At 31.9% G+C, this 25,010-nt stretch overlaps 1 protein-coding gene across 1 annotated transcript in view; it reads left to right on the forward strand.

Annotated features, from left to right (window-relative positions):
• The first annotated feature begins 556 nt into the window (after nt 1–556).
• Nucleotides 557–25,010, forward strand: part of LOC127709569 (uncharacterized) — a 41,294-nt gene continuing 16,840 nt past the window's right edge. The window contains exons 1-11 of the mRNA XM_052215177.1: nt 557–643; nt 1,796–1,996; nt 2,312–2,479; nt 3,534–3,596; nt 7,163–7,428; nt 8,469–8,555; nt 14,569–14,961; nt 16,620–16,769; nt 19,152–19,355; nt 21,800–22,008; nt 23,652–24,012. Of these exons, the coding sequence (XP_052071137.1) occupies nt 577–643; nt 1,796–1,996; nt 2,312–2,479; nt 3,534–3,596; nt 7,163–7,428; nt 8,469–8,555; nt 14,569–14,961; nt 16,620–16,769; nt 19,152–19,355; nt 21,800–22,008; nt 23,652–24,012 (2,169 nt within the window). The 5' untranslated portion in view covers nt 557–576. The remainder of the gene's footprint in view (nt 644–1,795; nt 1,997–2,311; nt 2,480–3,533; nt 3,597–7,162; nt 7,429–8,468; nt 8,556–14,568; nt 14,962–16,619; nt 16,770–19,151; nt 19,356–21,799; nt 22,009–23,651; nt 24,013–25,010) is intronic.

Raw genomic sequence — 25,010 nt, forward strand, 5'->3', positions numbered from 1 at the left:
CTTATATACTTTATAATATATCTTAACATACAACTATATAAGATATCTTATAAACTATATAAGATATATTATAAGCTATATAAGATATCTTATAAACTATTTAAGATATCTTATAAACTATATACGATATCTTAACAACTATATGAGTTATCTTATAAAGTTAATTAGATATCTTGAAGTTAGAATAAATAGTAACACTGCTTGCCATAGTCTCTTGTCTCTTGTATGCGCACCATCTGAATCGCTTTAAATAACAAATTATGTCTATTGGTTTAGTGTAAATAACAGAGCTGTCCATTATGGAGTTTTATTTCGTATTTTTTATACTGTTTTTACCATTATGGTTCTCATTCAATTATATCTATATGAAACAACATTTGAATATCAATTATGTTACAAAAAAAAAAAGAAACGTTTTAATGCTATATTAATGAATGAATCAGTTTTAAAAACTTTACCAGGAAGTTAATTCTTATTGGTCTTAAACTTTGGAAAATCCAGAATTTGGTGTTCAACTAGCATTGCGTAGACTTTTAACTTATTATAAAGACTGAATGTTTGTATTGCTAACGGAAAATGTACATGTGCACAGTATATTTTTTCTTAGTTTTTATACAAATTGATATTACGTTTGCCCAGACCGGTATGTAGAATATAATTTAAACTATCATAATGCGATATTAATCTTGAGTCTTTTAATGGGTTAACTAGTTAAGAACATCGGTAAACAGCTGTTGTCTCATTTTGGAATATCCGAAAAGCTTCTTGTCGTCACATAACATAACATTTTGGATATTTTCATAGTCTGTTTTACATTTATTGAAAAAAATTCCTGAAACTATTTGACCAATTTCGGGCTACATTTTGACCGAAAAAATTTGACTTTCAAATTTTTTCGGTCAAAATTTAACCCGAAATTAGAAGGAAGGAAGAAGTTACCACTATTTCGGAGTTTGGGTCTCCGAAACAGTGGTAACGTCTTCCTTGCTACGCTACGTTGACGAAATGATTTTAATCATTAGCTTGAAAACGAGTACATGGACCCCTCTTTTTTAAAATGACATTTGGCTTGATTTTGTATGACGATTATTTGTACCAATTTTTATAAAGAAATCAGCGATGAATTTTTTTTCAAAATGAATAAATATACTGCAAAATATTCCAGTTTTTTTCCAAAATCATAAAAATGAATTATTTCCTGAGAAATTTTACACAAACTTAGATAGATATAAGAAGATGTGGTATGAGTGCCAATGAGACAACTCTCCATCCAAGTCAAAATTTATAAAAGTAAACCATTATAGGTCACAGTACGGTCTTCAACACGGAGCCTTGGCTCACACCGAAAAGTAAGCTATAAAGGGCCCCCAAAATTACTAGTGTAAAACCATTCAAACGGGAAAACCAACGGTCTAATCTATATTAGAGTATATTTATGTAACAAGATGATATTTCAAATATTTTACAAAAACCCGCTTGTGATTATCTTTTGAAACAAAAAAGTTAGGTATGTCTGTTCAAAAATTAGAAAATGTCCAAGAAATCGAAATTTTGAGTTAATGTCCAAAATTTCTACCCCATTTATCCCTCAAAGTAGCACATGCAGGTATATTTTTCATCACATATTCGAATTGACTAGGTAAAAAATAGCATGTATGCAAATTTTCGTCAAAAATTCACCGTGAGATAAAAACTGTATCGTATGCCCTTCTGTCCTGTACAACTTCATCTACATTGATCCTCCTTTGTTAGGTTTAAAAAATGTACATGTATGTCCTTAAAAATCTAATTACAGATCCATGTGCAAGTTATTCAACTTTAGACAATGTTAAAAGGTCTGCAGGGTATACTCTTGACTTGGATAATGACATAGCAATAAGTGATGACAGACTTGATCCTGGATGGTACAGAATTGTAAGTGTTGCTGGAGAAGAAATTCCTACTGCAGCGCCTGGGACATTCAGATGTGGCTCGTGGTACCCAATATGGTTAAATGGTATGTACATTATATAATACTTTAGAAAGAGAACATATGCTTCTATAAACAATGCATGATTAAGGGTATATATAATTTTTTCAACCTCAAACAAACTATAATATTAGTAAGTTATATCGAATAATTTTTACTATTTTGGAATTGATCAGAATTTATAAACAGAATTAGACAAGGGTGATTAAGGAACATACAGGCAAATTCAAAAAGACGGTAGCAATCAAGAATTTCTTATATCAGAAAGAAAACAAATACCTCTTGATAAAGAAAATTTACTATTACATAACTTGACAGTTTTAGAGGATTCATTTCTTTTAGGTACCCTACCAACAGATGTAAACTCTGAAGTGTCACAATCTGTATGCATTCAAACTTTAACGAATGTGTGTCAGTCCACCTGGAATATCGACATCAGAAGGTGTCCTGGTGATTTTCTTGTTTACAATTTACTAAGCAGCCAGCTTACAAAATCGGCATATTGTTTTGGTAAGATACAAAAAAAATCAAACTTTTCATCTGGTGATAAAACAAAGTTGAACATGTTTTTTTTACATTAGAGTAGATAATCTATACATTTTATTATAATTGTCTTCTTTTAAACCATTTCATTTAAGTGAGTCTATTGTTCTAAATGTAGACGAGTTTTCAAGAATCAACTGTCAACAAGAGTAATATCACATTCAAACTTTTTACTTTTTACTTACGAACATTTTATCTCTTAAAAAAGAATATCCCCAAAATGTGAGGTCCGTACATACTACTTCACCACACACATGTGCTTATTTGTATGCATCGGAGTAAGTAACTTGAAGTACTGGAGGAAGTACACACGTGTGCTTATTTGTATGCATCGGAGTAAGTAACTTGAAGTACTGGAGGAAGTATGTATACTTCTCCAACATTCAAATCCACATATGACCATTTAATGAAGAATACCTACTATGGAAAATTGTGTGACCATACTATTTAGTATAGATATTATGAAAATTATAAAAAAAAACTCTTATGCTGACTGATTTATGGCGGGCTGAAGAGAAAAAAACTAATTCAATTTGACGACATCATATATTTTAATAAGGAAATATATATGGTAGATATGTGTGTAACTAAAAGAAGCCGCTATTTTTATATCTTCTGCCCTTGTTTTTAATTTATATTTAATCCGGGATTGCATTGTTATGCATCTTCTTTAAAGCTGAACAAAGCAGTCACATTTTTATCCGCAAATCAAGTTTTTGTCATCAAAGTATATTTTATTCCGAAGCATACACAGAGCGTTACTAGTTAAACCCAATTTGCGACAGTAAAATTTATGTTTTAAAATGTAATGCAGTTATATTCTAAATGAATTACTAGTATTTTGTTTGTCAAAATATTAATATTTGAAAAAATAAAAAAAACAACAAAAAAGTGCCGCATGCATGAACATGTCTCTACCCAAATATTTACTGTGTTTGCAAGTTCCTGTCGAATATGTTCATTTTCGTGATTGGTCGATGTTTCATTGACGCTTATAACATATCTACTAATTTACATTTAGGGACAGAGGTGGAATGCCCCGATGGAGAGTATTCCGAAACAGGATATTCACCTGGGTGTTCATGTAAGTTAATGCATGTTTTGTTTTTACCTTATTGTTTATCATTATTTATTTGCTAAGACTGAACTTTCTATACATTGGCCGAAACAATAGAACATAGTTTTGCCGTATCACACAAAAGTCCACTTTAGTAAACAGTATAAATTTTGACAACGAATTAGTCTTTACATTTCAACCGAAGGATCATGTTTAAATACAATTCTTGTTTGCAGCAAGGAAAGTATTTAAGTTGCATAATAGACACAACTTAAACAAAACAAGCTGGAAGAAGTTTGATAATACAAGTTAAATAAATCTTGAAAGGCTTTCTAATACAAAGTTATCAGTTGTTGAAAATCACTGAGTATTTTTCTGACAATATTTTGGTAACAATTTGATTCTTTAAGAACTTATAAAGTTACAAATTAAAATATAGTGGTACTCGTCGCCTATTTCATTAAAGTCGCACTATAACCAATTATTTCGACAATCAAAGACAGCCATTCTGTCATTCAATGCTCTACAACTTCGTACTTTGATTCGAGAGTCGTTGGTGAGTCTTTGTAGACAAAACGCGAGTTTGGAGTACACAATTTCAATCCTGGTATCTATGATGAGTCTTTGTAGACAAAACGCGAGTCTGGCGTACACAATTTCAATCCTGGTATCTATGATGAGTTTTTGTGAACTGACATAGAAGAAAATTGGATAAGAGGAAAGTATCGTTAAATAATACTAAAATCATAGTAAATTTAAATAGTCTTAAACAAATTAAAGAAACTTTGAGTCTTTATATTCACAGTTTTAAATCTGTAACTTAAAAGTGTAATTTTCAAAATGAATCCTAATTTTTATAATCCAAGGATTCTGAAACGTAAACCAATATTGTATTTGAGGTTGGAAAAAAGTAAAATAACAAAAATACCGAACTCCAAGGGAAATTCAATACCGAAATTCCTTTGTAAAATGGCAAAATCAAAAGCTCAAACACATCTAACGATTTGAAAACACTGTCATATTCCTGACTTGGTACAGGCATTTCCTTATGTAGAAAATGGTGGATTAAACCTGATTTTAAAGCTAGCTAAACCTCTCACTTGTATGACAGTCGCATTGAATTCCATTATATTGACAACTATGTGTGAGCAAATCAAACAGACATAATAAGTAAAAACGTCAAAAATTGGGGTACAATACTTAGTCACAAAAATCCAATATAAGACAGTAAAGTAATTGCAATATAGGGTTGTTAGGTCCTGTCTGCAATCACCATTTTTCTTAAAAATTCTCCTAAAAAAGAGTATCATACATGTAAGCTTTGTCTCAGTCATAATAACTGTTACAAAAATAAAGTAAAAAAGTGCATATATCTCATTTATTTTATTAAAAGACGATGATATATATTCATTAATGCTATTATCCTTTTAAAATTCCTTTGGATTTTACACCTTATTTCTTTGATTTTGGTTTGCATTTCTCTTTGAAACTAAATAGGTTTATCCTCACAACAACAGATTGCAAATATTACATAAAATTAAAAAGGGCAATTCTAAGGAATTGAATGAAGAAAATAACAACACTTTTGTAAAGTTTACGATATTTCAGGGCTTGAATTTCCTATCATAATTTGCTTGATAGAGTTTTGCTGCTCATAAGGAAGTTATTAAATCAAGAGTTTCTAGTTGTGAAGTTGGGATCACCCCTTCGTTAATTTTACGGACGCCATTACGAGTTGGTTGCCCGTTATGGAATATGGATGGATATGTTCCAATTGTCGTTATCTCAATTCCGTCCTCTTATCCCCGAATATGACCTTCCGAATTAGAATTATCACCGGTTTTGTACTTACATTAGCAACACGACGGATGCCACATGTGGGGCAGGATCTGCTTACCCTTGTGGACACCTGTTTTGTGTAATGTGGTTTGTATTTTGGTCTTTTTCTCTTTTTTGCCATGGCGTTGTCAGTTTATTTTTGACCTATGAGTTTGAATGTCCCTTTGGTATCTTTCGCCTCTCTATTACGATAGAAGCCATAGCATTCATAGAAGAAAACTGTAATAATCGCGGTTAAAATAGAAAACTAATGAGTTCTGTGAGGTACGTACATTCAGATTTCCGAGTTTCAGCTTACGAGTTTTATAATATAATCAATTCTTAGGGTTTCATTTCAATCATGTCAATCATTCAAACACCTTTTTGTAATTAGTGCATGATCACAAAAATAACTAAGTTATTCTAATTATGGTGTAAATATTTTCGTAAATTCCACAACATGTAGAACATCAGTAGAAAAAAATGTCTATAATGAAAGAAATTAATGTGTTCGTATCGCTCTTGAACGTCATACAAACAGCAAATATCTAGCTAGAATTGATATTCCAAGCAATAGCGGATGCCACCCTTCCCCCATTGCCACTAAGAGGCAGCCATTTCCAAAATTTTTAACAGTGAATGCACATATATGTGTGGCTATACATCTTTCTGTAAAATTTCAGGACATTTGGAGCATTTTGAAATTTTACACATTTTTGCTGTTTCCATGGTAACAGTGGCCATTTTGAAAAATCCAAAGTCAAAAATCTCGTCTGCACTTGCCAGTTAACATTCATATTAAGTTTCAATGAGTTTTGAGCATTTTGAAATTTTTGACATTTTTTGCTGTTTCCATGGTAACGGTGACCATTTCCAAAATTTTAATGGCAGATTTCCCATTGTTACATGAGAGGGAACATACCATCAAAGTTTCACTGGATTTGACCTACCATTTTAAATGCTAATTAAAGGTTTTTAGAAATGTTTTTGAGAGTCTTGACCTTTTTTTTGAATTAACTAGAGAAACATAACCGAAATTAAAAATAAATAAATTGTTCTGATATTAACTTTTATGGAGGTCTCTTTTTAAAACAGTTATACGCGATAAATAGTATACATGTATAGAAGGCTAACAGTTTTTCTGTAGAAACGATATAAATATGGACTGAATTTAAGACGTACAAATAATATATATACAATACAGTAAAATTTCGGAAATGTACACTATTCAAATGTCAGAACATATCACAATCGTCTCAAATTACTGAAGTAACGATTAACAATATCATTTACGTTTATAATTAGTTCAGTCATACATGGTTTTTAAATATTATTCTGTTAGTTCAATTATATCTCAAAAATTGGCACTGTACTTAAGTTGCTTTGTGATAACTTGAATGTAATACAAAAGTCGTTAAAAAAAACTGTCCGCTTATTACATGTAAGTATATCTCCATATTTCATCACCAATTGTTTGTGTCCTAATTATTATTTACAAAAACCCCATATCCATAATGCTAATATCTCATCAGAGGTTTTTGCTATTTAAAAAAAGTTGCGATGCAAGAGGCTTTTGGTTGTGTGTGTTTACGGGAGGTGGTGCCCAGAAAAGTTGTGTGTCAAGGATTTTGTGATTTGCTAATTTGTTTTCAATAAGAAAAGGAAGGGTTTTGCAGATGAAGTATAAAAAGTTAGTGGCTTTCTGGGTTTAAAGGACACAATGATTTATTATTCAAAATAAACCTCAAAGTATTTTATTATTTTCATATTTTCAGCTGACGTACCACCTGAAACATTTGTATCGCTTGTTCAAGCAGAATTAGCGGAAGGTGCTATCTTGAATCCTGCTCTAGGACCTAGCTTAGAGCCAGTGTTTAAATGCTCGTTTGCTGAAGTTTCTGGACAAAATTATGTTTATGATGTGTATTGGTTTATAAATGACCAGTCTGTAGTTACACACAGACGGCTTGAGTTCTCTAACATCGGTCAAGCTTTGTTGCGTCCAAACGACTGGGTGGGGAACTATCAAATAAATATGGTGGTATGTAAAATATAAACGTAAAGAAATATGCTCAAACAGTGTACAGATAAAATCATTTCAAAATACCCTTTTACTCGAGTGATTTTAGTAAGATGCAACACTAATAAATTCGTCAATAGCGTTTTTAAACACGTATACTCTTTTGAGATACACGTATTATGGATACAAGAATCAGTATGAAGGTGATTCATGTCGCCTTGATAATTGTGTACTTATATATATATATATAAAAAAACGGGGTATACACCTAGGAGACCGCAACTAATCGACTCATTAGTACGGTCTGCAACACTAGGCAAGAATCTGATACATCAACCTCTTTATCGTCTCTAGTCTACCCAATCACGCACATATTGTGAGATTTCCAATGAAGTTTGTTTATGAATAAGTATATAATTGTAGATATTGATATTTGGTTAGATGTTTTTATCTTTAATGGTTTCATTCTCGGAATAATATGCGTCCGCAATCTAAGACATTAGTCGTGTTAATTTAATGAGATAGGTCATTTTAAACCGATTTTTACATTTTGTTAATGTTTTGTGCTGTTTCACAATTGTCAAAGGGTTAGGGGAAGGTTATGTTTATGCAGAGCATTAAGTTATTTATCGTTCCGAGTTTAGTAAGACTGTGAATAAATTGGTTGGTTGTTTCACTCCTTAATATGGAGAACAAACTTGAGACTTCATTTCACTCCATACACGAATAGACTTACTATAAAATTGGCGTCAGTAAGCATTCTTTTGTACGGTTTGACTTTGTAGAATTTTCCATGCACATGTGTTTTTGTTGTCTTCTATGCAGCTATTAATGGTATACAGAATTCAGTGATGTATGTACTTTTTTTTTTTGATTGTAAGTTTTCCCATAAAAATATTTTTTGGCCGAAAGAAAGGGGGCGGCTGCTTACAATAATTATTACATCGCCATATGTTCCTGTGCCTGTCATAAGATCTTGTAAATGAGTTTACTGACTATTTAAATGTGCTAGAGAACCAATTGGACATAGTTATGAGATTTTGGCTATTATTCTTTTGTAGGTAAAATGTGCTGTTCGTGCAAGACTGGATGCAAACTCTGTTCCAGGGCCATATTTTTATAGTGAGCTATTTGAAGCCGGTGTAAAGGTAAACTACTTTGAGCTAAAGCAGTGCAAATTTAAACCCCTTTTCTTAAAAAAGCAACTATACAAGAAGCGAAGATATCTAGGCAAAAACCATAATTTGTAAATGGAGAGACACCATCCCCAAAATAAACACAATTCTGGTAAACATAATACAGAAAAATCAAAACTGAGCAAAATTATCAAACTAAGGTACATAGAGGGACAAGTAGATCCTGTTCTGGTATTTTCACCCTCGTGTTATACATGGCAGTAAAAACCATTAGAGTGAAGCTGAAATAATCATGAGAGTTTTCGTGTTTATGTTATTTTCACAAGTGTAATACTTCTCTTTTGTCTGATCTGTTAAATATGGTAGAACTCGGTCCTATATGGGCGTTTTAAAAAAATGTCCACTTTCTCTGTCCAGGGCTTAAACTGTGATAAAATTATATATATATATATATATATTTGTTTTTGTCTCAGTCTATAAATTGTACTTATTAAAGACAACGAAAACACTTTTTGTCTGCCTTGTGGTAGGGACTCTCTAAAAATATCAGACCAAAAAGCTCAAAAACAGCAAAAACGCCCTATCCACATTTGAAAGTTTATTCAAATTTTCAAAATTTCATACAATTTACCAATCTTTTTTGCTCCTTTTTCAATGTTTTGTCATAGAGCTACATCTGAACATTACTAAAAGTATTCAAATATTTATATAAGTTCAAATAGATTTGTGCTAGTTACTTTTTAAGTGGCGTCCATGAAAAAATGTCCACTTCGCAACGACAACAAACAGTTGGCAAAATTATAATAATTCTTTTATTTAGATTGTAGTCTTTCCTTTTACTTGCCACTAATACAACCTCATTTAATAAAATGACTGTTATCTTTGGATGCTGATGATATAGTTCGTCTGCATTTAATCAATTGGCAAGATCAATTGATATCGTTCTTTTTTACTTGTCCACTTTGCAACGTCTTTTTGTAAGAAATGTTGACCTCAAATCACAAAAAAACGTGTGGAGTTTATGAAATAAAATGTAACACAATAATCATAAAAACATGTATCTGAGAGACCGCGTGTAACAACAATGGCTGCTAATATGTAAATACGTCCACTGCGCAACGGTCCGCTACCCAACATTTCGTTTCGAAGTGGACACAATCCGTTGCGTAGTGGACACAGAGCGTTTCATGGGGGACATATATAGGTTCGCAGTGGACATTTGTGAATCTTTAAAAAAACGGCTTGTAATATTTTCTAGTAGTTATAATTGCAAATCAAATAGTTAAACCGTATACAATCATTTATTTTAACAGATTCTTGAAGAAAAACATACCTTTGAATACTAATCTTTTAACATGGTAGAGCCTTAAAACATCGTTGCGAAGGGGAACTTTTGGTACACCATGTTCACTTTTACAGAGTTGTTGTCAAACTTACCGTTCAGTTTAAGGTTGCATATTTTGTATTTAGTTTATACTGATGTTAAAGTATTGAAATGTACAATGAAATCACTTATTTCTCAACATTTTGTTTTTCCTTTTCCGGTTGTCAAAAATGGACATTTTTTTTAAAAAGGCCCATATAAGACTTGTAGTAATTTTGAGTTTGAGGTATAAATACTGTATAGTTCTGTAAACAGTAATTTAATAAAAAAAAAATCCCTTCAGCATGTTAATTTAAAAAGAACTCTGTTGTATTCAATATGGAATGTGTCTTTACCGGTCACGAGAAGCATGTGTGCAGATTTTATTTTTTGTTTTTGTTTAAATAAAATAAGCTAGCTTTTCCAATTGAGATTCTTTTCTTAATTCACAGAAAAAAATATTGGTGTTACTCGGTTTTACGTAACCGTTCTATTCTTATTATTGTTAAGTAAACGCGAACCTCGAGGAAGACACCCATTTAATGATGGAAATAGCATTTATAAACAGAAAACGTTTTGTATTATAATAATCGATACAGCATGGGCTAAACAAGAAGAAATCAATTTGGGCACTTTGTCAGAATGAATTAAAGCTATCAGCTATTCTCTGATAAAACGTCGAATCCAAAAGCTGAAAAACTGTGTAAATGATCGACCAAAGTCCAAATTCAGAGACGAAGTAGCTGTGAAATGTTTATCATCTCTTCACGATAAATATGTTGTTTTTCCTGCGAACAAAGCTTCAAATAATATTGTTTTTGTATGTTAATCGTACTATTACGAGTGTCTTGTAAAAGAATAAGGAATAAATGAGCACTCAGGTAATCCCTCATACAAAAACATTATCATTAAAATTGGGCAAGGATGAGATTTTGGCGAATCATAAGTCCTTCATGGCTTCAATGAACATTACATTGAACAGCATATCTGAGGAATTACCTTGTTTGTATTGGATATCTAAGCTTCATAAAATTCCGTACAAACAACGGTACTTTGCCGGCTCATCTGCATGTTCTACAAAGGAATTGTCCATTACATTGACAGTCCGCAGTAAAAGCGGGTCTTCAGAAACTGTGTAACTGATTACTCGCGTAGTGGTATTAACCATATGTTGATTCTAAAAAACCCTAAAGAACTTCTGAATAATCTTAAATCTCAATCTTTCTCTGAAATCAATTCTATCAAAACCTTTGATTTTTCAACACATTATACCACCATTCCCCAAGTCAAATGGAAAAATCCTCTAAAAGAAATAATCCACAATTCTTTTCTATATAAAAATGGTAGCATAAGCTATAAATCTATTGCTTTGAGATACCATACGGCATATTTTGTTAATAATGAATAAAAAGGTAAAACATGCTTCACCGAGGAACATGTGATCATCAGTGTGCTCGAGTTTTTCATTGACAACATATTTGCTGAATTTGGAGGTAGACTTTTTCAACAAATTGTCGGCATTCCTATGGGAACTGGGAACGAACTGTGCGCCTCTCGTTGCCGGCCTCTTCTTGTCTACATATGAGTCGGATCAGTTAATTTCACATTCAGATATACTGATGATGTTCTTTCCATTAACAATCCAAAGTTTTCTGATTGGGTTCCATTAATATATCCTCAAGAACTAGAAATTAAAGAAACAACAGACACGGCTTTCTCCGTTTCATTTTTAGACTTATGCACTGAATTCGAAAAAAGCGGTCATCTCAGTACAAGACCCTATGACAAACGAGACGATTTTAATTTTGAAATTATCAATTTCCCCCACCTAAGCAGCAATGTACCAACTTCATCATCTGCATATACATTTCCCAACTCATTCGGTATTCAAGAGCTTGCAGCAGCTACTTAGACTTTATAAAACGTCAGCAGTGTTTGAGTAGAAAAATGATGAACCAGTGTTATGTCAAAGAACGTCTCGTCCTTTTTCTAAAAAAAGTTCATCGGACGTTACCAAGACCTTGTTGATAAATATACCGTATCAACTTTATAAAGTTATTCGTCTTAATTACGTGTTATAGTGTTCTTTTATTTGTTTTGGTATATTATTAACCTTCACAGTTTATTCCATTGTGGTAATATCCTTTTGGTGTGGCTCGGTATTTACATGTATGCATCCCGCCATTGTGTCATTGTGCTATGGTCATTTTTTGTATTCTTTTCTTTCATTTTTGCATATATGCTCTGTCTATATGCCATTTTGTTTTTCTTTGTTGACATAGTTGTTTGTTTTTATAGTGATTAGGATTATAACACACTGATGACTGCTGTAGCCCAATTTTTGACTTTTTTTACCTATTTTGTCTGTTTGTTTTGTTCACACATTGTTGTCAATATAAAGGAATTTTATGCAACTGTCATACAAGTGAGAGGTTTAGCTAGCTAGCGGTAATCCACAATTTTCTAAACAAGGAAATGTCTGTAGCAAGTCAGGAATATGACAATTGTTTTCCATTCGTTCGATGTGTTGGATCTTTTGACCTTGCCATTTTATAAGGGACTTTTTGTTTTGAATTTTCCTTAGAGTTCGGTATTTTTGTTATTTTACTTTTTTCTTACTACACTTACCGAACGCAAGTCATGTCATGAATATTTTGCAGGCTGCTAAAATTATGGTCATGGACTTGATTATCTAGGCGTCTGGGGGACAACTTTTACTTCCGGGGAGAATTAACTTTTACATAATTATATTCATTGTCATATGTTTTAAATCTGAAAATGTGACAGTCTTTAATTAGTTTTTCTATCTCTTGAATATGTTACTCGAGTTTTTTAATGTTAACGTTGTCTTGCCAATATCATAGGATTTCACTTCAATCATAACTTTCTATTGTAAATGGTTTTGACTTTATCTGTAGGCTCTTTTAAGTTTTGTGTATTGCTTGAAGCAATTCGTGCTAAAATTTGCAATTTTGTCAAATAAAATGATGATAAAAAAAATACCAAGTTTAAGAGTTTAATTGAAATAACAATTAGATAAAAAAAAAAGCTAGGCATACAGATTTTGTATTGTTGTTCTCACGGTGAGATTTAACTACTAGTAATTTATATGGTTCGTTTTTCCATGCTCTATTAAACATCTATCAAATATTACAAGAATTCTTATTATTGGGACGCGTGCAGTAAAAAGTACTACACCATGCCTTGATATGTAACACACTTGATTTAAAAAAAAAATGACCAGTTTAAACAAATTTGGAATTCGTGTTTATAGAACAATCCTAAAAATTTTCAATACTAGCAATGACTTAGATAAATATACACTTTGTAAATTCCGAACTTCGAATCATGCACTGGCAATAAAAAAAGGGGAGGTGGTATAATATTGACTGAAATGAACAAAGGTGTTTTATATGTAATAATGAAGATATCGGAGACGGCTATGGCTATATTTTCGTTTTCCTGACTTAAAAAGATGAAAGGAGAAGGTTCATACAAAATGAACTAGTACTCAGACAAAATGTTTTAAAATCTAACACACTGTTTCATTTAAAAAAAAAACAAAGGCACTCATAAAGCTTTGTAATTGTATACGAAAGTAAAGTTACTCCTTCTACAGAACCCTAATTCTAAACATATTTACACACTAAAATCATTTCTTTAAAAATGTTTATTTACCTTATTATGTAGGTTAGGTTTTATTCTAACTTCTCTCTCTCTCCATCTCTCTCAACAACATACCTCTCTCTTTTAAACAATATACTGAGTGCACAATTCCAAGTCCCTTTTGGAATAAATCCCATAGGATTCAAAATCAAAACTCTTTTGAAAAAAAATGTTCAGCCAATTGTGATTAGACAGGACCAAATGAAAATCTGTAATCTCCATTTCCTGTTTGATAACCTTTGTTATACATTAGGTCCCATTATGAAGGAATATCATCCAAAGGCTTAAATCAATTTTTTTTCAGAAATTTTTTGAAATTTTTAGAAATTTTAAGAATTTTTTACCGTTTAATATGTTAAATTAAGACAATTGAAAAAGCCCTGAAAATAGCTGGAAATGTTCTGTAGTAATATTATACAATGTACTTCAAATTTTAGCAGAGTCGATTTCTAATTAAGAAGATCTGCCAGTTCCAATTTTTATTAACTTATACCTAATACATACATAGGTTGCATTATTATTGGCACTCAGTATATAAGAATAAGACACCAAACGTGCATTAAGCACGGGTCTGAAATTATTTCCTGTATATGCAAAATTGTCTCAAAAACCGGATTTTTCAGGTGGTAGTTCACAAGATCACAGTCCATAGGAAGACATGTCACCCTAACCTGACAATTTATTTTTTTATTCCTAAATACCGAATGGTCAGCGGGGAAAGCAGCATATACCAAGTTTTAAGTTTTTTTTCGATATGGCTTGTGATCGAACCCAAGACCTCTCACATTCGAGAAGAGCACGCTATCAAGGGACTAACGGGGTGTTCTTAAAAAGAAAAAGAAATATATATTATCTAACGAACCAATCCCTCATTTAAAAACTCTACAAAGTTTCAGTCTTTTTTATCCAAACTTATCATTACCAACCCTTGCTATAAAAAATCATTTTAAAAAATATTTTACAATGTGAAAAATAGCATATTTAAATATGTTTCAGCCTGAAAGTTACAATTATCAGATAGAAGAAGGACAAGAAATAGCAATTCCATTTAGGTCCTCAGTTCCCGTCGGCTGCATTGGATCATCGGATGTTATCAAGAAACAGTGCACTCACACTCTGAAAGTATCGCAGCCAGAATATCAAAATAATCCAGAGGAAACATGCACAACAAACATCGAACCGCAGTCATTAGCCTTTGAAACACAGGATTGTGGGGTAACATTTTCCACGACGAGCTGGAACGATCCTGTTTATTTAAATGTTACTGGATACGTTGACAATGTTTACAATTCATTTGATAGGACGGGAAACATTCGAATTAAAACAGGAGCAAACAGCGTAACAGATCTCTCAGGTGTTTGGAACACAGTTAATATACCAGATATTCAGGTAATATGATACACTTATTGACTAATTGATAAAAGCAAGTTTGTTGTTCCTGAGATATTAAATATTTCACGAGACGAAAGCGAGCACAGTAGTTGGTATCAAAGAGACAACAAACTTGATATAATCCTCATAACCAGTCATTAAGTGTTTTACAAAACATGTATTATACCGGAAAACACTATCTAAAAAATCCAAATACTAGTATACTATCTGAAAAAAAATAATCACTTATACATGCACATATGATTATGACAAGACATTTTTTCCTTGTGATATTTATTAGTATCAAATTTACAGTAATCAATAGCAGGGATCCTTATGTTAAAATGACAAGGCATATGATTACCGGTAACTTATAATATATTATCAAAGTATTCACGGATGAAGAAGGCGACGACAGATCTATGTCATACATTTGTTATGTTTTATTTCTATAAAAATGCCATTTTTCATGTAGATTTTCTTCTTATTTTAAACGTTTTCCTGCTTAGTAATTTATTTATTTGAAAAAATACTAGAAAATGACAACGACAGACGCTTGCATTTATCAGTTATCTAAGTATTTTACCTAACCATGCAAAAAAAAAAAGCCTAGGCCAAGCAACGCAAATATTCAATGACGTCCTTTTGCCCAATGAAAAAGAAGTATGAACAAATTTAGGAAATTCAAATCAATTTACCGGTTAATTAGCCTTTGAAACTATTGACTGGTGGTTAATAAACTTTGAAACCATCGACTGGCAATTGATTGTTAAATGAAATAGTACAAATATTTTATTCTTTTTTATACAAAAAAAAAACCCATACTAAGGTTTAATAAATTTGAATAAAAAAACACCTAAACACGACCATATCTCTATTATTTTTTGTTCTTACTATGCAAAAATAGTAACCAAGGCTTAATATAAAGAACTCGACTCCTGCTATTTGCAATTAGTAGCCAATGTTGAATAAATAATGCATGACCCGAAATGGAGTGCACTTTGTAACCAATGCTAAACACAACATCATTCTTTTTATTATATAGAATGTCAATTTCAAAACATACTATATTGTAAAAATAATCTCAATGTATCTATCATGTATAGCAAGAACAGTAGATAAAATGTCTTGAATTCTTGAAAGTCTTCATTCCACATTTTTTTTTAAAGAAGACTCGCGTCAATCAATTTTTTACGTCCGATTGTTCAGCAAATATTCCTTTCCTAAAGCGCTTTGATAATGCAGACTACTCAGTATTACGCTGAGCTCAACCTACTCACGCGAACATGCTAGTGATTCGTGAACGACCGGTTGGACAATGGTATAGAAGTATAGACCCAAATCAACCCTTTTGTCATTTATGATCTCCGAAGGGAGCATATCAAGTCCGTCATGCTTTGCAGTACATTTATTTTGAATAACTGTCGCTACCTAACTTTGAAATCTCAGATAGTTAGTAATATAAGCCAAATGACTTGAAACTATTGAATGAAATGCAAAATGGGCTTTATTGTATAGAGCTCTTGAGGTCAATCAATTATTGTTTGAGTTATAACACTACAAATTCAACATACAAGTATTGAGTACATATATAAAGGCAGTTCGACTCAGACAAAACATGGTATTTGATGGTCTGCATATATTTGAAATCATTTACTATACTCCCTTTGATTTAGGTGGTAGTGTCTGATCATGACTCTGCGGTGACATCTCGCACCTGTGGTACATGGAATGACCCGATATATCGAACTGCTGATGGCCACAGATTCTGGCATTATGGCTCAGGGGAATTTATTTTGTACAGACATAAAAAGTATCCCTATTGGGTGAGTACACATCAATAGTTAATGCAGGAAAACACGGGCTCGTCGGCCTTTTTGAAAATTATATTTGTTTTATCTAAATCAAAACATAATACATAATTATTACATTTTTCATGATACAATATAATTGTTTGCTTGTTTTTATTAAGATTAGCTTTCTTTAAATTCTTTTACTTTATGAAATAAGTATAAAAATGGGAGGTGTTTGTATTCAGACATGCAAATGGAGTTTTTTACAGAAAAATAGAAATGACAAAAATCGATAAACTTAACAACTGTCTCAAAGTGATTGGACTTTTAAACTATGAGATTCTCTGTTTGGGAATGACATATCAAAAGTCACTCCGCGAAGCATTAGCTATGTTGCAATGTTTTGACAATTTACGAACGTGTTGTCGACAATTACAATTGAGTGCATTCTCTCTTTGCCTTATTTTAGCATGACCTCGCTGAGCGATAATGAACTACAGATAAAGATTAGATAAAACTCGGTCAGCTTACCAAATATTCTCATTTTTAGCTCACCTGGCCTAAAAGGCCAAGTGAGCTTTTCTCATCACTTGGCGTCCGTTGTCCGTCGTCGTCTGTTAACTTTTACAAAAATCTTCTCCTCTGAAACTACTGAGCCAAATTTAGAAAAACTTGGCCACAATCATCATTAAGGTTTCTAGTTCAAAAAATATGTCCGATGACCCCGCTTGCCAACCAAGATGGCCGACATGGCTAAAAATAGAACATAGGGGTAAAATGCAAGTTTTGTCTATTATTATGAAAACCGTTACAACTGGAGAAAAATCTGACATGAGCAAAAATGTCCAGAATATTAAGCTATACCAATTTTTCATATACTTCAAAACAGCCAGACGACTTCTTATAGGAGTTATTGCCCTTAAATGACAAATTTTACCATTTTTTCCATGTTTGCCTATTATCTTGAACACTAAAATAGATAGAGAGAAACTTTGAATTGCAAAAATGATCAGCAAGACAAGTTCTTAAACTAAATCCCATGGTTGAAATCGTCAGTTGACTTCTTATTAGAGTTATTGCCCTTTTATGACGACTTTAACCAATTTTTTTTCTTTGCGTTTTGCCTTATATGATTAAAATTATAATAGATAAATAGACACTATAAATCACAAAAATTATCAGTAAAGCAAGATGTACGTACTTACAAGTCAAATTTTGCCGATATAGTTAGTAGACTGTCACTCTTAATAGGAGCGATTGCCCTTAAATGAGGATTTTTTTACCCTCTTTTGTGTTTTGAGTAAAAACTAAAGAAGATAGAGAGAAACTAAATAGTCTAAATGCTCAGCAATACAAGATCAACGTTAACAAAACAGAGATACTTGTCATGAATTCTATTCTCGTCTACAATGTTGGAGTGTGTCCTTTGTTGAATATGCACATAGACCAAGTTGAGCGACACAGGCTCTTTAGAGCCTTTAGTTTTTATATCACTATTTAGATATGTCGTAACAATCGCGTATATTTTATTTGTCCTAATATGCATACGGAAGAAGATTAATTTTGATTTGTTTCGGCTGCAGACAACATTTGAAAACTACATGGACCACAGTATTTTTCGTAAGATGAGTATCTTACCCATATGTATATTCCAATCGGAGGAAAACCTCGTTTGAAGCTGTTGCATTTTTAAGGTCGCCTACGGTAGTACATGTAGGTGAAATTATTTTACTGGTATGTCCGTACGTCCGTCCCGTACCAGGTTAAAGTAGTATACAATGACGCTTTGAAGAAGAACTTATCAAATTATATGTCACGATTTCACCCCGATAGTGTAAGTAAGCACGGTTTCTTACGGACCCATATTCTTGTTTAAAACAAATAATAGACAGACAACAAAATGTCTAGTTTATCTTTACTTCCATTTATAGATCGTACACATTAGTATTCAAAGGGCTAGAGTAGGGCTTTTCTTGCATTATTCCTCATCGTCTGTCCATTTTCTCTTTCAGCAGAAAAGAAACCTTTTATTAGCGGTATCATCTGATAAATTTCTCACTAAGTATAAAATCTAGTTTATTGAAACGACATAAAAACAAGAGCACTGCTGCAAAAATAAGTCTCTCGAGACATTTCACAATGGATGAGTTTTCAATTACAACTTTTTTTGAGGATGAGGATATACGTCTACGTCAAACGGAAAGGGAACGGAGTTTTAAAATTTGGGTAAACATGGAAATTTGATAACTTATGTCATCATTTAGGTTTGATTGAATAGGTTCCATTGATTTCAGGTGATAAAAATATTAAATATAATCAGATCCAAATAAATGTCTTCACTGACCAAAGGATGATTTGATTGGCTAATAACAATATATTTCAACATGAAACAGTTAATGAAACAAAATATTTCAGGTACACACTTTAACAACAAGCTGCGCGAGAGGATCCTGCAACTGTGGAATTGCAGTTCGAAGTCACGACTCTCTATTTGTAATCCGTACGTGTGATGTTATCGCAACAGAGTTTTATGCATCAGGAAGATATTATCCAAGTATTTCATATGCCGTTTGTGATAATAAACACATGGTCATTGAAAAAACGTCAAATGGTTATAAGGTTTGTTCAGATTATTTTTATTCAATGTGTAATTAATAGTCAATCTGTACAAGAATCACTCTCAAACAATTGGTCAGGTTAAAAAGTGTGTATATTTTTCAAACAAGAACTGATATAAAATAAATCAACAATATACAATCATGGCCCGTAAAAAAGTGAATATAAAACATTCCAGAAAAAAATTGTCAATCCGTAAAGGTTATTTCCTAAGCGCTCATCCAACATGGAAGTATTTGTTCAGGGTTGGCAATAATGGAAATTGAACACTTTTAAGGGCTAGAATGATTTTATTATCATGAACTTAGAGATACATTGTTAAGAAGAACGGGTCTTACTGTAGTAGGCACACACGAAAGATTGTCAAACACTTACGTCAGAGAATTATTTTGTGTCTAAGATTTCAACATATATATAACAAAAAAATTAAAGTACACGATGAATTTCCAAACCTGGATTCTTCGGCACTCGACGAATTACCAAACCTTGACGTTGGTATTTTGTTTACATACGACATTGGTGCAATTTTGATGGGAGATAATTCATGTATAAATAAAGTGTCTCGGAGTATTCATCGCACAATTTTGATTAATAATAAAGTTTTTTCTTCATTCCTTGCACTTGCAAATAGACACAGTTATTGCACGCCACGTGATAATGTATTACATAAAAGAATTGTTGAGGATATATGTAAAGTATTGTTTAAATAATTCTATTCTAAAAGGTAACTGGTTTAAAACTGGAAATATATCTTCGAGTATTGTTTTTGTCGGTATAAATATTAAAATTGTTATCAATGAATTTGAATACAACAAAATATTATTGCTATACACTTATGAACATTTATGGTCATACATTCTCTGGATACTATTATTTTGGCATTTTACATGCTCGTGATTCTCTCTGACTGTCAATGAGGTCTTACAATTTACAAAATTACAATACGTTGTTAGGAAGTTTCCATGGGAGATAATCAATTTTTCTTTCGAAAAGTCTTCTATATTCAAAAGAATAATGTTTTAGGTTATCTCCCATGAAAACTTATAAACAACGTATTGTAATTTCACATATATTTTACTGAATATAAGATGTTTTAATTCAAATGATGTCTGATTCTTTTGAATATAAAAGACTTTTCGAAAGAAAAATTGTATGAAAGCTTAGTCTGGACATTTTTATAGCAATTCAAAATTTCTATCCATCACCTTTAGTATGACAATAACAATAAAATTTCTATACAAACTGTTAGACTGATTTTTCATAATAACATTGAAGTGGAATTAAAGTCTGATAGGATTGTAAGTATGCTTTATTTTATCACCTTGCACTTTCACGACTTGACTGTGGTTTTCTACAGCAGTTTGTTCAAATTTCTGACCAGTTGAACAGTTTGGTTTTATAAAACAATTGCAATTTGGTCAGAACTTTGAATAAGTTGCATTAGGTGGAGAGCAACACTAACAGTCAAGTCACAGTAACAGGAGTGTGCTCCTAGCATAAAAACCTCCTTCAACAAAGTTATTAGGAAGGAAGACTGAATAATCGACTCTACATAAGTTTTACGGTCATCATCACGAATAGGTTTCTCAACTCACTAGCTACATGTTTTCTCGGTCTTAAATTCGTTGATACAAGAAACAAAAAAGTCGTACGATGTGTAGTTTTTCCAATTGTTTCTTATTCCCAACTTATGAAATTTTGTTTTAGCGTTCATTCGCATGGTGGGTGACGCATGCATAGCAGGAAACGCTTACCTTGTGAACGCAGTCGGTCTTGCTCCATTAGTAGTTAATGCAATTCCCTCAGTTTTTGTTTGTTACCTTGATGTTTATCTTCCAAATCCATTTATAAGATTTGAACATCGGTAAACCACTATTGCCAAATTCAGGCAAATAACAACTACTAATAAATCATGCTTCCCAGACTGAAATATTAATCTGTACACATCTAATGGATTTAATGTTATGACATCCGAGAAAAAATATGACCTTGTGCATTACCAAAATCTAAATATTGACAGTATGTTGGACCGTAACAACTGTATAGCAATACCTATATATTTTTTCGTCATTATGTTAATCATTGCTTATTCATTGTTAAAGAATTCCTAAAAATTTAAGTTTTTACACAAACAGTAGTAGAAATAATTAAGAATTAAAAAACAAATTTTGAAATAAAGAGATTTAGGTTTTGGAGAATGAAAAAGCAGGCATACAATGATTGGTTGAGTGACTGTTGCTAAGTTTTGGATTTATCATATATTCATCCTTTCAATTTGTAGTTTTAGTTTTCCAAATAATAAAACCCGACAAAACAGTGAAAAAATAGTAAAACCGCATTAGATTGTGATTCGTAAAATTATCTTGAACAATAACCTTGTTTTTTTACTAAATCAACAAATTCATTCATGTTATTCCATTAATCAATAAATTCTATGTTTGTAAAAGGTCACGCTCCCCATAGGCACAGAAATTAGTATTCACGTGAGTGGTAGCTGGATTCCAACAATTACACTCAAACCTTCTGCATTAGATATTGAACAAAGTGAGGGTATCTGTGGATTTGTAAGCCAAACAAAAGATTCATCAGACGATCTGGTACCAAGAGGATCAAATACTTCAATATCATCAACTACAGATTTTGTAAATTCATGGCGGTATGTAACCATATTTAATATGCATACAATATATATAATACTTAAATGGTACATAAAAAAGTACCTATTGTTACTCGAAGTAAATCATATGTGGTCATGTTATACATACTGAAATCAATATCTTGTCAAGTTTCTTTTAATTTGTGGCCATGTTATTGTCTTTTTTATTGGAATTATGATTCTTGAATGCCCCCTTGGTGTCATCTTTCTCTTTTATAAACGACGAGCATTATGTAAAACACCTACTCTGGTGTTCTATCGGTTGTTATGTCTCCCTATTTTTTAGTAGACCACGCACCAAGTTTCGATGAAAAGTATTTTCATATTTGTGAAACAGCCTCGTGGTAACAATCTATTCTAGGCATTATTTTATATTTAAAGTAAAATTGATCAAATATTTGATGGTAAATAAGAAGATCTGGTGTGCTCACAACGAGACAACTATCCACCAGAGTCCAAATGACATACGACCTTCAACAATAAGCAAAACCCATACCACATAGGTACCTATAAAAGGCCTCGACTTGACAAAATGTGAAACAATATTAATTCGAACGAGAAAACCGACGGCCTGATTTATATAAAAAAAAAAACAGTTAACGAAAAACAAACATGACGCACTGAATTAATACTTCCAAGTCATTAAAAATTCAAACAATCATGTACTTTGTCATTTTGTTCAAAATTCAGTTGTGTTATGTTTCCATTTGGTTTTAATGTTTTTTCACTATGTAAACCTTAATCCTTCTGTCTTTTTTTTCCCTGATATATGATTGTATGCATCAATTAATATGTATTTTGTCTTTTTATTATGGTGACAATCTCGCATGTACTTTTAATTAAAGCTTCCCACGTTATATAGTTAGAAGGACGGAGGCAACACCGAAGGACACAGATTGAATTTGATAACACTTATCAATCTTAAAATCAAAGATTTGCACTCTTTTAAACTTCATGAAAAATTCTTCATTAAATTATTCCAATAAAGGCAAAAAACGGATTTTTGTGTTGATTTTAATTATATGTTCAGCGCTTAAGCCACGAAGCTTCATAGCCTATATACAACAAGAGATTTTAAATATAGCAAAAATACTTAAATACATCTATATACAGTACGCAAACCCCTCGATTAGAAAAACAAATTGTTTATACCGATTTTATAGACATTTCATTTTAGACGAAGGTTATTCTGATGTCGTTAGTATTTTGAATGAAAAACATATTTTCTCATCTGTGATTGGTTTTTAGCAAAGTTTTTTAATTTAAGTATTTTTTATAAAGCTTAGTTGAAACTATTCTAGTATTATCTTCTTTTAAATATTAATTACATGATTAGTTGTAGAAAAAAAGCAGATTGTTATGTAAGTGCAGTTTATTTAGCCTTTGATTTATGAAGTCAAAATTGCTAGCTATAAAAACAGGTTTAATCCACCATTTTCTACATAAGGAAATGCCTGTACCAAGTCAGGAATATGACAGTTGTTTTCTATTTGTTTGATGTGTTTGAGCTTTTGATTTTGCCATTTGATGAAGGACTTTATGTTTTTGAATTTTCCTTGGAGTTCGTTTTTTTGTTAGTTTACTTTTTTCTAACTCATTTCAACATTTCAATTTTTTATAACCAACTTATTTAATTCTTCCAGAGTCGCTCAAAATTCTGATGAGGAATTATTTTCACCGTTTCCAAGGTTTTCTTCAGAAGATTTGTTTTTAAAAGAATATTGTATATGCGCCAGTGAAGCCGGTCATACCGACGATATTAACGATTTTACGAGTGTTCAGTGTAATCTAACAACGCCAATGATACAATGCAAAAACACACGAACACCAATAGCAGACAGGTTGTACCAAGAATGTCATACAACTAGGCGAAAACGAGACACTTTAGATATGGCACTTCATGATAAAAAAATCGTAAAAAAAAATGCTTTAGATAGTGATGATATAGTGGAAGAGAACACACTGACATATGATGCAAATTACAATCCAGATTATTTACCACCAGTAAGTACATTGTATAAATAGAAACAATATTAAATATTCGAATTATGTGACAACATTGTGAAATCATATGGCGCTTTGATGTTACTAAAATTTTTCTTTGTTTTTATACTTTATTCTGTTATTCCGAATACAGTATATGGTATTGTGCTAACTTCTTGAAAACAAATTGACCGTTTTTGACATCTGATCTTGATTTGACGGAAATTGAAACATACGAATAGTTTACGACTGGGGAAAAAAGATAGTACAGATGATATGCTTTCGAAAGTTGTATGATTTAGCTTTGTGTTAAATGGATGTATTAAAATAACATTTATGGTTAATTTCAATTCACTATTCCGTGAAGCTTGAAACCAAAATATTAAGGACGAATTTCGATCCTTAAAAATCGAGCAAAAGCTTAAACAGCTAGTAGAACCAAATAAGGCTTATTTTCTACATATTTTGGATAATCCTTGGTTTTTCTCCGTTGTGTCTTACAAATTTTCAAATTTGAAAGATTATTCAAGGACTTTTTTTCCAGCACATAATTTGTCATATCACTAAAATACATCGGCTGATATAATTGTCTTTTTTATTTGTTTTTTGTCGAAATATTTCGATACACACACACACACTGAAATATATCCAACTAAGTCAGACATCACGTGACTTTTGTGACGTATACTAGCCGCCATTTTGTATTATATTGCCCCATATAAAATGCATAGGTGCTTCAATAAAGTTAAGTTTTCTCATTAACCCGACCCGTTTTCTAACTTTTGCAAATCAAGCCTTAATCTATCAAACAATGTTGGTCCTAACAGTTTAATTTTTGATTAAATTCTGTCACTGGAGAATCGTAAAAACATGTACTTTTTCTCGTTATTTCTCCGTTGACTCAATGCTAAATGTACCGATACCCATGTCTACTTGTATAAAAAATAAAGAAATTCCGTTAATAAATATAAAACTTTGCAAATCGATTAAGTATATTCAAACATAAATCTGGCGAAAAA

Source organism: Mytilus californianus, unplaced genomic scaffold (assembly GCF_021869535.1).
Source record: "Mytilus californianus isolate M0D057914Y unplaced genomic scaffold, xbMytCali1.0.p SCAF_1, whole genome shotgun sequence".
In the NCBI taxonomy this organism is placed as follows: Eukaryota; Metazoa; Mollusca; class Bivalvia; order Mytilida; family Mytilidae; genus Mytilus; species Mytilus californianus.